This window comes from Heterodontus francisci, chromosome 5, assembly GCF_036365525.1.
Source record: "Heterodontus francisci isolate sHetFra1 chromosome 5, sHetFra1.hap1, whole genome shotgun sequence".
Taxonomy (NCBI): Eukaryota; Metazoa; Chordata; class Chondrichthyes; order Heterodontiformes; family Heterodontidae; genus Heterodontus; species Heterodontus francisci.
In genome coordinates this window covers 94,752,779-94,766,232 of record NC_090375.1, presented here as the reverse complement: position 1 = coordinate 94,766,232, position 13,454 = coordinate 94,752,779, and the positions used below count along the sequence as shown (strand labels likewise).

The 13,454-nt window shown below is 41.5% G+C and overlaps 1 protein-coding gene across 3 annotated transcripts in view; it reads right to left on the bottom strand.

Annotated features, from left to right (window-relative positions):
* Window positions 1-13,454, bottom strand: part of spidr (scaffold protein involved in DNA repair) — a 328,957-nt gene that overhangs the window by 129,827 nt on the left and 185,676 nt on the right. For all 3 annotated transcript variants that reach the window (XM_068031805.1, XM_068031806.1, XM_068031807.1), the window contains 2 exons: window positions 4,580-4,784; window positions 1,226-1,512 (listed from right to left, as the gene is read on the bottom strand). In XM_068031805.1, coding sequence (XP_067887906.1) covers window positions 1,226-1,512; window positions 4,580-4,784 — 492 coding nt within the window. The remainder of the gene's footprint in view (window positions 1-1,225; window positions 1,513-4,579; window positions 4,785-13,454) is intronic.

Here is a 13,454-nt window from a genome sequence, read left to right as displayed (position 1 = left end):
TTTGAAATCATCAAAAGCATAAAGGGGAAGTTTGAAGAATCTTTGTTACTTAAGAGTTTTGTTGGGAGATGGATTGAAAACTCATAACAGATTTTAAAAGGGAAGTGGATATATATTTGAAAAAATTCAAAAGGAAATGAGGAAAGGATAGAAGAATGAGACTGACTGGATAGCTGTTTCAGACAGCTGGCACAGACATGGTGCTCTAAATGACCTCCATATGTGCTGTGAATGTCTATGACGAGTAAGACTTTTTATTGGAGATTCCAATTCTGTCAGCTTTTCCAACCAGGTTTGCCCTCTGTTTATCTGGTTATCATGGGGCAGCTCATGTTGCTGAGCCAAGGGACTGGATTTTAACAGCCCCTCAACACTGTGCATCATGGCAGGGAGGCCCGTAAAGTACTTGCGGGAGCAGCCCACCACAACCCACAACGCCGAAAAGGCCCCACCGCATATTACCAGTGGCGGCGAGGCCTCAGTGTGGCCCACCCACCCCCAGGCCACTTGGCGGCGGGGCCTTCATTTAAATAGTCAACTTCATTTAAATCAAATGCAAATTGCCCTACCTGGTCCCAGCGGCTGTCCACGCCAATTTTATGGCTGCCAGCCGCAACTTGCACACCTTCAGAACTCCATACGGAGTTCCAAGGCGAGACACTGGTGGGGAGGCAGGAAGACTAAAATCATCAGGGCGGGGGTGGGGGGCTGAGCGGGAAGGGCTTTAGGGTCAAAGGGAATAAAGTTCGGTGGGGAAGGTTGTGAGTGAGAACTCACTTTTTGGGGGGGTGGATAGGGCAAAAAACTTATTCATTAGGGAGTGTGGGACAGGGGATTGCAGGTGTGAACAGATTGAAGCCCTTTAAAATGGTGCCGCGGCGGACGTCGGTGCCAGGGACACAGTGGCTGCCCCCTCTATTTAAATGAGCCCTCGTGTGCAACATTGACTTCAAAGCACTGATAAAATTTAGTCCAAGGCGTCTGATATTTGTATTCTCTTTTCTGCATCCTCAGAATATCAAAATCAAGATGCTCACTGACTCAAACTCCTTCCTTAGGATTTTGAAGGTGTGAACCCCTTACCTCCTTCATTCTTCACTTCTTCCAACAACCTTCAGGCTTCTAAAGCCCAAGCTTGGCACCACCTATCCATCAATTTCGTATTTAACTCTTTTTGCTCCTACTTTCTTCATCCTTGGTTACAATATTTCAGTCCAGGGCTTACCTTGCATTTTGTTGACCTACATTTGAAGGTAGAGAATGATCTGGCTGGTTGCTTCTGGTCAGTTGATTGTGAAGAACATCTTTGATGGGAAGACAGTACACTCGCTGTATAACTACTTTCAGATTTTGCTTTGCCCATCCTGCTGCTCCCTGGCTTTCAATTACTTCCAGAAGTGAGTCGCATACACTGTTAGCCAAAAAACGATGTTCAAAGTCCAACACCTTTATTAGTTTCTCCTGCGGGGTTGATAATATACTTCTGGCATTCCCTGTAGTAGTTGTTTTAACCTGTTTTCGGAACACATTAACACTTATTTAGGTTTCAGGACAAAGCTGTCAATGTGCTTGTGCTAAAAGTAAAATGGCTGCAGCAAGGGAGCACTCCAACCTACATTAACCTGTCACTGAGCACCCTGAAAGAGAAGTCAGCCATTCGGCAGGCACACCACATTGTCAAAGCCCTTCCCATGAGGACCTGGATTAAGCACTTGGCATTGAGCAAACCTGGTAGGTGGACTAGTACTTGGATGCCTTGAACATCAAGGTAGCTGACATGGATGCAAGGTGCTCAGTGTACATCCTTCCACAAAGCAAACACAAGTCATAAAGGCAATAAGGAAACTCAGACTTGAGATGACAGATGACAGGCATTACCTGGAAGCCTAGGAAGAGAACATGCATTCATATGAAACAGAAACAGAACAGGACCAAGGTTCATGTCTGCCATGTTTGGGTTGCAGTTAGATAATTATCAATTGTAGTCAGACCACCACTACCAATGGCTTTTCCAGCCACCTCCACACTGTCACTTGAGAAGCCTCCTTGAGCACCACAATCCCTGAATTCTTCATTCGCGCCTGGCCCCTTTTGTCAACTCCCTCCCTTGGCCCCACAACTGGTGGTTGCACATTCAGCTCTGGAATTTCTTCCTATAATAAGATCACCTATGAAATATTTCAGCCTTTTCAGAGATGTACAAAGAGCAAGGGATGTGTGTGTGTGAGTAATGGGAGAGGAAAGAGAAGTGTCTCTCCATTATCTATCCATATGTTTTAGCAGCTGCAATTTGAGATTAGCATTTGAATGGGGCATAGGTTGCTCACTTGCTTCTCTATGAATTTTGAGATGGGTTTGCTACAATCTGAATTAGAACTCTGAATGAAAGCACTTGAATTTCATAGAGGTGAGGTAGTACTTCATTGATTTTGTATTTTAACTCATGATACAAGCATTTGTTTAAATGGGCATAAATGTTTAGTGGTGGGAGAAACTGTGAAAATTGTCATGTGGAACCCATTTCCAATTATGCCATGAGGAAAAATTGGATAGGCTGGGATTGTTTTCCTTGGAACAGAGATTGTTAAGGGGAGATTTAAATTGAGGTTTATAAATTTATGAGAGGCCGAGATAGAGTAGATGGAAGGACGTATTTTCCTGAGCAGAGAGGTCGTTAACAAGGGGGCATAGACTTAAACTAATTGGTGGAAAGATTAGAGGGAAGTTGAGGAGAATTTTTTTCACCTAGACAGTGGTGGGGTTCTGTAACTCACTGTCTGAAAGGGTGGTAGAGTTAGAAACCCTCATTGCATTTAAAAAATACTTGGAGACACACTTAAGTGTCCTAGCCTGCAGGGCTACAGTCCAAGAGTTGAAAAGTGGGATTAGGCTGGACAGCTCTTTTTCGGCCTGCACAGGTATGATGGACCCAATGGCCTCCTTCTGTGCCGTGAATTTTCTATGCATAGGGTAGAATTCCAGTATGTTTGGAGGGTGTCCTCTGCAACTGATGTGTCCTCAGCTTTGTGTAATTCAGTTTGTATCCGGCAAGCTGACTGAAGTTTGGAAAATATTACCAATGAGATGGTATGATTAATCATATATAGCAATATTTTCACAACAGTTATACGTTGTGATCTGCCCCTCAAACCTGCACTGTATGGATATTTGCATTTGCCTTTATGGCCATTGGAGGAGAGGGGATTAATGGGTAGCCATTTCTTGTCATTCATTGGAGAATGAAGAAATAGATTTGCACGGAATGAATGTGGCTGTAAATAGAGAATTCTCATTAAATTTTTAAATTTGTCTCCATTTGAACAATGTAAGTAGAAGTTCCTTTCCAGCAAGGTGAAGGAAAGAGTTATTGTTGGGTTGAAATTCTGAGTCCAGCATTTGGACTCGGGTGGGGTGGGGTGGGGTTGGGTTGGACGGTATTGCTTCCGGGAAGTCACGGGATCAGACTTATCCATGATTCCCCACAACTCCAACAGCAGAATAGCCTGCTGCCAGAACGGATGAAGGATATTCGTGTTGGGTTGGATTGAGCTGGGTGCGAAAAAAAATTGAAGGACTCTGGCTCAGGTCGGGTTGGCTGTGGTTGGGTCAGGCCTGGGTCGGGTTTTAATTTTATACCCGAGTCAGGCTTTAGTTAGAGTTAACATTTCAAGTTGGGTCATCAACCTTGGGAGCACTCAGCCTAAACAAGTAGCCTATTACGTCACTGCAATCCCAGGTTTAAAGAGACGCCATTAACATGTTACCATGGAAAGCTGTCATTAGAAATGGGAAACATTGTGTACTGCTGCATGGTGCGTGCAGTTTCAAGAACCAAAATCTGCATTATCAAATGAAAAACAGAGGTTAAATGGTTGCACAGTGATAAGAAGCACTGAATGCAACTCACTAAGGCCAGGTACTTCAAGGCTGAAAGAGAGGGTCTGGGAAATGATAATGGGGACAGCCTGAAGAATGGGAAAATTGTGTGCGCGCGCATGCATGCTTAAATAAATCTAACATTAAGATGACTAACATCGCAAAATGTAAATACTCAGCTATGATGTTTAATTTGAACAAGTGTAGGGTTAAACTCTGAATGGACACCAGCTGTTCACCTTGAGAACTTGGTTTGATATCTAGCTCAATATCAAGAGAGTGGGGCTGGGTTGGAACCCAGGCCCCAAAGCAGAAATAAAAGTATTCTCTGTCACTGTTGTTTTACAGAATCTAATGTGGAATGATATGGCCAGTCTTAACCCAGTTCCTAAAGGGCAAGGATTCATAGGTGGGAACTACCCCAATTCAGTGTCTAACAGGAGACTAGAAAACAGGATCGAGAGAAAGGCTGTTGTGGGAAATGGATAACTGTCATGCTCGACTAGTGTAGAATGCTCACCTGATATTAGGGCATTATCAGAGCATGGTAGAAGGAACTTTGCATCTAAGTAGGCTACATTCAGTCTGGGAGTGCCTGATGGTAGCAGTGGGTGTCCAAAGTGTTTCAGTTCCTGTCACTAATGTTTTTCCATCTTGATGAAAATATTCACAAAACAAAATTGCAAAAATGCATGAAGCTCACCTGATCAGCTGAATGATGCTTTTGTCTTGAATCAATAAGGCTAAATTTTACAGCTAAAGACATTGGAGCTTTTCTGAATACCATCGGTTTTCCTGGACAATAATTGCTAGCTTTCATTCCAGGAATCTTTTTTGAAAATATCTTCTGACTAAAGTAAGTGCACAAAATAACAGGAACTTTTCCATCCTGGATATCAAGTTTCTGCCTGCAAGAAACAAGTTTGAAAAATTAGAGTTGTAAATCTAACTGGTTTTATTACTTTGTCAATAAATGTACTGCTTTAAAATGATGACATGAATCAATCAGTTCTGCCTGATTTAATATTTAAACTATTTAAATGTTGAAGCAAAAAACATTGGCCAAAGAGAACCAAATTATCAGTCAGACATTTGAAATAGAATAATGAAAATGCTGTGATCCATGGTAACAAATATCACGATGATGTCTCAACCATCAGTTGTTCAGATGAAAGAATACAACTGCTTGTCACTAAATCAAATTCGTGAAAACCTGAAATATTTTAAGAACCAATAGGATGTCACAATTTTATTTATTTATTTAGAGATACAGCACTGAAACAGGCCCTTCGGCCCACCGAGTCTGTGCCGACCAACAACCACCCATTTATACTAACCCGACAGTAATCCCATATTCCCTACCACCTACCTACACTAGGGGCAATTTATAATGGCCAATTTACCTATCACCTGCAAGTCTTTGGCAGTGGGAGGAAACCGGAGCACCCGGCGAAAACCCACACGGTCACAGGGAGAACTTGCAAACTCCACACAGGCAGTACCCAGAATCGAACTCGGGTCCCTGGAGCTGTGAGGCTGCGGTGCTAACCACTGCGCCACCCGATGTGGGAATTTAGAATCATTCTGGCTGGATGAACAAAGATAGGCCTAAATTTTCTTGTAATAAAAACGGAAAGTGCTGGAAATACTCAGCAGGTCAGGCAACATCTGAGGAGGGAGAAGCCGAGTTAATGTTTCAGGTCTGTGACCTTTCATCAGTTCTGACCTGAAATGTTAACTCTGCTTCTCTCTGCATAGATGCAGCCTGACCTGCTGAGTATTTCCAACACTTTCTGTTTTTATTTCAGATTTCCAGCATCTGCAGTATTTTGCTTTTATCTATTTTCTTGTGATCCTGTAATAGGAGACTTTGCAAAAATTCTCAATGAGTTCCACAATTTCAACCACTACATTGGGCTGGATTTTACGTCAGGCGGTCGGGAGCTGGCCACCGATGAATCCGTCCTGCATTTTACGGGTCCATGAGCTTTAAGTGTTCTGAGGCGCGGCTTCCACCCGCTTGAGGGAGAAAGTCCCGCCTCATTGAGCTGTTGGCCAATCATTGGACCAGCAGCTCTTAGTCCCAGCAGCGCCACTGGGAGCAGTGGCCACTGCTGGGACTGCAGCCCAGCCGAGGACATGGAGCCAGAAGTGCAGGTGAGTTCGTTTTCCCTCGCTGGGGGTAATCGATTGGGCCTTGGTGAGGCAAGGGTGGTCGTTTGGGGGGGGAGGGTGTCTTGGGTCCTGGGGGGGATGGGAAAGTGGGGGCAGCCCTAAGTCACGCACCCTGTGCCCAATTGTCAGAGCCCCCACCCTCACCCCGCGGTGCGCTGAGGCTGCCAAGTTTCACCGGGTGACCTTTCACGTCTCCAGGATGCCCGCTTGTCATGGATAAAATCCCCGTGGAGGCGGGCGAAGGCCCTTAAGTGGTCGTTAAGTGGCCACTTAAGAGCCTTGATTGGCTGGGATGGACAGCTTGTTTTCCACCCTCCCCCCACCCAACGTAAAGTGGGGCGGGAGCGGGTCGGGAAGGCCTCCTAGAGCCTCCCGCTCAATTTTACAGCACTCCCTGCCACCACCCGGCTCGCTGGGGTGGTGTAAAATTCCAGCCATTGTCTGGGAGATGCCAATTATTGCTGGAACGGTTTGCCCCGCCACTTCAAGCTAGAATTATTTAGTTGCTCTGCAGTTAATTCTGGCACTATTCTGCACCAACCCATTTCAAGCTTCAGCTTTCCTTCCTCCACCACCTCAAAGCACCATTTCCAGCTTCCTACTTCTTCCCACAGTAACCAATTCCCTCCCCCTTTCATTGCAATCCATTTTGCTTCCCTTATCATTGCAACCATTTCCCCACTTTTCCTCAGTGTTGCTTAAATCTGAGCTGCAAATGAAAGCAATTCAGGCAATTGTATACTGCAGGCAGGAGTTCTAGACTACTCAAGAATTCTCACTTATAGTATGCAGTGGCTGGAATTACCTTGGGCAGAGGTGTTGCTGGGTGGGGAGGTGTACTGTTCACATTGATTTTTGTTAGAGAACCCTAACATTTGGCCCCAAAATGCTGAAGTCCAGTGTGAGACCTCCCCCATCTAATTTCATACAACCACTGTTAAGTCTTAGGAATCAAAGCAATATAAAGATAAAGGCTGTCACCACAGCCACTCAAATAAAAACTGCTGTAATTCGATAAAGTGGTTCTTAGAATTCCAGTAAATGGTGGGAACGGTAGTTTCTGATTGGCACTGCTCATTACTGCAGATTCACTGCATCTTTCTATACCACAGCGAACTAAGCATTCAGAGAACTTAAAATACAGTGTACTTATTGTACATCAAACTAACTGGATCACCCTCAAATTCCTTTCACATTCTAGATTACATTTGTGCTAATGAATGTTATTGATTCTTTTATTCATAAATTAAAACCAGTTTGAGATTATTTTAGGTTGGTTACTTTTTACTGAAAGTGAATTTTGAGTAAATCAATCCACTGTATGCTTATGGACATGTCAGATCTATGCCTTTGTGTTATGTTCAATTGAGCTGGGATTGAAATCCCAACTCCTATCCATCACCAAGACCACCTCTTTCCATCTGTGTAATATTTCCCTACTCTGCTTATAGTTAAGCCCCTTTGCCACTGAAACATTTACTTATGTTTTTGTACCTTCTAGACTCAATTTTTCTCATGCTCTCCTTATGAGCATCCCATCCTCCATCCTCAAACTCCAACTAGTCCAAAATGCAGCCACTTGCATACTGTCCTGCATCCAGTTCTACTTTCCCATCACTCTTGTCCTCATTGACCTATAGTGGTTTCTAGAACCCCCCAAATCCATTTAGGTTAAAATTCTTGCCCTTGAAGCCACAATTCCTCAAGAGGCAGGATTTTCAGTCATTAGTGTAGCCCAGCATTGCCTAACCCCATTAACACAGTCATGAGCACAAAAGGAACGAGGGGCCACATCATTCACAGCACTTTCTGGGCACACACCCCTTAACAGGCCAAGAATATTGGATCAGCAGTAATCAATGGCCCGAGGATTGACTGTCATTTATGAAAATTACATTGGGGTCCTACTCCTGTTGCTTTCTATCAAGTACACCAGCATCATGCAAGTATACTTTCCACGGATAAGAAAAGGTGAAGATGGTGGAAATCTAAGCAGGAACATCATTCTGCCTGTCAAGAATTTTATAATGGAGGAGGAAAGGTGGACTCCTGGAGGAACTGAATCCATTATTTCCAAACGCTGGAGTCGATAACCAGAGGGCACACTGTTTAAGGTGATTGGCAAAGAACCAGAGGCAACATAAGGAAAAACTGTTTTTAATGTAACGAATGGTTAGGATTTGGAATGATAATGTGGTAGAAACAGATTCAACTGCAGCTTTCAGAAGGGAATTGGATAAATGTTTGAAGGAGAAAAAATTGCAGTGATATGGGGAAACAGCCAGGGAGTGGGACTAACTGGATTATTCTTCAAAAGAGCTGACACCGAATAGCCTCCTTCTGTGTTGTACTATTTTACGATTTTATCCAAAAATCTAGAACCACCCAGAAAGGGTTCACCACTGTCCTGCCCTCAAAGTCTCAGGAGCGTTGGATCCCTTGTTGTTAAATCTTCCCCATCCTATTTCTGCAACCTCTTCCGATCTTATAATCCACCCTTCTCCTTTGGTTCTCTGACCTTCAGTGTTTCTCAATCGCTTTAATTCCCCCTCCACCCCGGATTGGTGGGTACACCCACCAGCTACCTTGATCTCACTTTCAAACTACTTCCTGAAATTCCTCCTTCTCTCAATTTCTCAAAACCTGATAGACCTTTTGTTTTAAAATTACCTCAGACTCTCCATGGCCCAGTAAGTTTTTAATTTCTGAAGCATTGACTTTTTTTTACTTTAAAAGTTATATATGAGTGAAAGTTTCTGCTGTGCCAGATGTAAAACCATATGGATAGATCAATGATTGCAGTAACTTACTAAGGGCGAGCCATTGAAGTTAGCAGCATAAACTGGGCTTGAGAGACAACTGGAAGTGTTTTGAGAGAGAATGAATAGGTCAAGTGGTATGCGTTTCTAGGGTTTGTTAGCCTTAAATGGATTATAAATTATCTTATAGGAAATCAAAGGCAAATAAACTATTTTAACATTGCAATTGTGACCAACAGAGCTTTTGGGTACCAGTCCTGAGATCCCATCTATTCCAAGCATGCATTAATGCCTCAATAAAAGGCACTGCAAATACAAGGTTTAGGTTTGCAGCCAACTAACATTTTTATTAAAATTAGAACATTTGGAAGCAAGAGATTGCAGTCAAAGAGATCTAGAGAGACTACAACTGGGCACATGATAGAAAATTGCATTTATTAGAGAAAAGTCATACATAGTGGTGCTAAAATATACAACAGTAATGAGCACTAGTGAATAGGTCACTGGATAGTATAATAGCACAGCAGGCCTTTCTTGTTCACTTGACGTTGAACATATCACCACAGTGTAACAACAATTTGGTTTCTTGGAATGTTATACTACTTCAGACAAATGGATTAAAAAATATCATTTACATAAATGAATATAAAAATAAAACTGTAAAATAAATTCATAGGTAACTGGGTATGTCTACAATCATTTTAATCCTACAAGCCTCATCTGTTGATCTGCACAACCAGCCTTAAACAATAATGTGCGATGTGAAATTCTGTAGTATAATTTAGTACAATTCATTTTGAAGAAAAAAGTATTGACATTCAGCAGAACACTCTTGCCTGTTTGTGCCAATATTAATAAAGCATTTAGATTGAAAGCATTAAACCCCCCAAATTCCCTCAAAAGAAGATATTTAATACTCATATGTGGAAGAAAGAAAATTAAACTCAATTTACCTCAACTTCAGAAAAACGTACCTCATCTCCTAAGCAACAAAAATACTGGTACTGTTAACTGATAAAAATATCTCCATTAAATAACTACTTTCTGCTTAAACATGATTGCTCATCTTAAAGTCAATTTTGAAGCAACAACTTCAACAATGGCAAAGATGGGTTTCACAAAACCAGTGAATTGCAACTCCTCCCTTATGGGAAGTTATTTGTAAAGTAGGTGGTAAATGCTGAGTTTTCTTTAAGTAAATGAGTAAACACTGGGAAAAATGACTTGTGAATTCTTGAACTTTGGATCAATTTCTACTTCTACTAATTTTATTTTAATCAGCAGCAAGATTAAAATTGATGTCAAGTGCTCTGCTTACTTGTTGCATCATTTTAGGAGTTTTTACTTCAACAGTACTGTCACGGTCACGGGGCAGGGGGCGGGGGAACAATGATGAAATATGAAATGAACTGAAGGAATGATGAAATAAACTATTGAACTAAGCTACAAGAAAATGGACACTTTGCTACCCGGCAACATGGAGGAAGAAGTCAGGTGATTCCCTCCTGTACTGCCAATCAACATGTTTGTCTGTTGAAGACGGGACCATTAACAACATCTGGAATTATCTTGAGGCACATTGATATGAAAAATAACCCATTCCATGCTAATGACTCCCATCATCAAAAAATGGGCTAGCATAAGCTTTTGCAGACAGACTAACTCCAAAGCCAAGGTCAAAATAATAGGTGTGAAATAACACCTATTTATCAAAATGGACCACATTCAGACACCATTATCCCCACACTCTGGGACATTATATGAACACCCCAGGGGACAGCAGCTTGAGTCACCTGACTAAAACCAAAATCTGATAAGTTTTTACTTAAGTTTTAAGTAACTGCTCTGGAAGACAGAGACAGAAAGCCATTCCAGCCAGAGAAGCTATGAGATCAATCCAGCTAAGCAATAAGCCCTGTCAGCACGATCTTTAAACTACTGAGGCAGAGAAATTGCAAGGTGACCTTGAAAACTCCCCATCTGACAAATTGAACCAGGATTTCCACCACTAACTTTGGACAGAGTTTCAACCAAAGGAGTCTGCAACACTTCATCAATTCCAAGACAAGGAACATACAGGCCTGCAACGCTGTTAAAAATTCCTCTTGAAAAACCCAGGTTTCAAACTCTCTTTACAACAATCAAACTATAATTGCATGCTATCTACTCTCTATCTTTTCTTGTGTGTATGAATGCGTGAGTGCATGAGTTTGTGAACATTTTTGGTATTGTTTTAATAAATAGTTATCTTTCTTTTCAAATGAGAAAACCTGTTGTTTGTCTGTTTATTTGACCCTTAAACACTCAGGGACTAAGACATTATTTTTAAAACACTATCTGGGGTCAGTTGAGAGGTGCAAAATGGAAGCCACCCACACCATTTCCCACCTGTCTGTAACACTACTTTCATTACATATTTGAAAATGAATATAAAAGAATGCAGCAAAGGGCAGTGAAATCAGATTAGAGCAGGTAGTTCCAGTTCAGAGTTAGTACCAGAAAATCCTTGGGTCAGCTGAATAGCTTCTTCGAGCTATTTCTACAACGCTAATCAATTTTTTTTTTATATTTCCTTCCCACGTGCTAACACCATTACCAATCAAATAGAAAGGTCAGAATTCAATGGAAACAGTGCACATAATGGATATAAGAAACTTAACACGAGTGCTTGATCTGGCTTTTAGAATTATTTAAATCCTTTTAAGTAGTTTGGGTATTGGTCCTTCAGTTTTGCAGATCCTAACATTATGCATGTTTCTTTTTGACATAATTGCAGGTAGGATTGCCATTTGCCAGTGTACCATATGATCAGGCTGCGAGAGGAGGAAATGGAACAGGAATGGACAACACACACATCTATAATCAGATTCTTTTTCTAAATAAAGAAGCCAACGTGAAAGATCAAGACCCATTTTTCAGGGCAACCAAAGTTGAAAAGGGTGAAAATGAGATGGTGGATCAAGAAATATTGTTTCAGATGATAACATGTTTGGGATTTAACAGTCTGAAGATCAGTGGAGGAAGGAAAGACACATAGGTAAGGAACTGAAGTTTCATAGTCCTGTGAAAAAATGCAACAGATTAAGTCACTGTATAATAAATCTCTTGATTTCAACAAAATGAGTCTGTCTGGAAGAGGAAGAGGATGCAGGAGATGTTGTTGCAGTTTATGAGGAGCAAGAAAGAACAATTGGAGGGCCATTGACCATAGTAATATCAATAAAGAGGTTAGTGGAGGGACGGGGGTTGTGGGGGGGGGGGGGGGGGAGAGAGAGAGAGAGAGAAAACTGTACATTATGTTGAAGTGCTTGGAAATGAAAAGTGGATCACCTGTCAGAAAACAAACTATTGCCTGTATCACATTCCTGGACAGAATACAAGACTTGAAAACTGTTACTATTCTCTAGTAATGTAATTAGTTGGAATTAATACGAAGTGAAATTCGATAAATTTACACTGATAATTTTATCGAAAAAGTTGGCAAGAGTACAAAAAGGACGACGGCTGGCATGCAGCAGACATGAAAATGTGTGATGAATTCTAATAAGATCTTCATTGTCCATTAAGGTCCAAGGAAAAAAAATCAACTTGCAATGATTTACACATGTGACTGCAAGACGAGTCAGTTGCAGGAACCAAGGGTTTGCAATTTGAACTTACAGTAGAATTTTCAGGAAAACCAGATTGGGTTAGATGCTATATAAATGCATGTTGTTGTTGAGGTGGTCAGTTACATGAAGGAGGAATGGAACATGAAAAAGGGCAGAATCCTGAGCAACTGTGAAGCTAATGAGAACTACAGCACAGACTGAGCAATGAAACCAAACAGCCATTATAATAATTTGTGCAGGATCACATCCTGCCAAATGCTTCAGAGATGTCGAAGATAAATGATTTCCCAAAATTGTTTATGAGCAGTGTTGCAGAAGCATGTAACATAGCCAACACAACCATGCCCAAAACTGCACTGCTGATCATGCATCAAGTCAGAACTTTTCAACAGATGGAAAATTTAAAACAAAGACAAAATACTGCAAATGCTAGAAGTCTGAAATAAAAACAAAAATATTGCAAATACCTTCAAAATTACAGATGTAAGGGCAATAGGACTGTAGCTAGAAGTATGAGGGATCACATTTCTTAGCGACAGGATTAACATGAGAAAATTATTAGGACCGAGACAGGAGGAATGAACTGTTTATTCGCGTTCCATTTCTCTATGGGTCACAGCATATATTAAATTTTTTTCCCCACTTAGATACGGTCAATCACAGACTATTTTCTTTAATAAACAAAATTATCAGTTTATTATAAAACATGTCTTAACCAGTAATGAAGTAAAGCATAAACATACAGATTGAAATATTAAAGTTCCCTTTTTACCTTAGGCCCTCACACTTACATATACGTCGGTTCACTGGAAAAATAAAGGGATTTTTGTTTTTAGAGCTCTATTACAGACAAAAAAACACAGGCTGAATACTTGCTCATTCTTGAAGAAACAGCAGAGGAGACATGTTGGGCTGAATTTTATGAGCCTTCCAGCCTTGAGGGTCGTGGTGGTGGGGGTGGGGCCCGGAAAATTCTTCTGGGAGAGGCCTGCCATGACCCTGACGCCGAGAAGTCCCCGCCACATTTTACCAT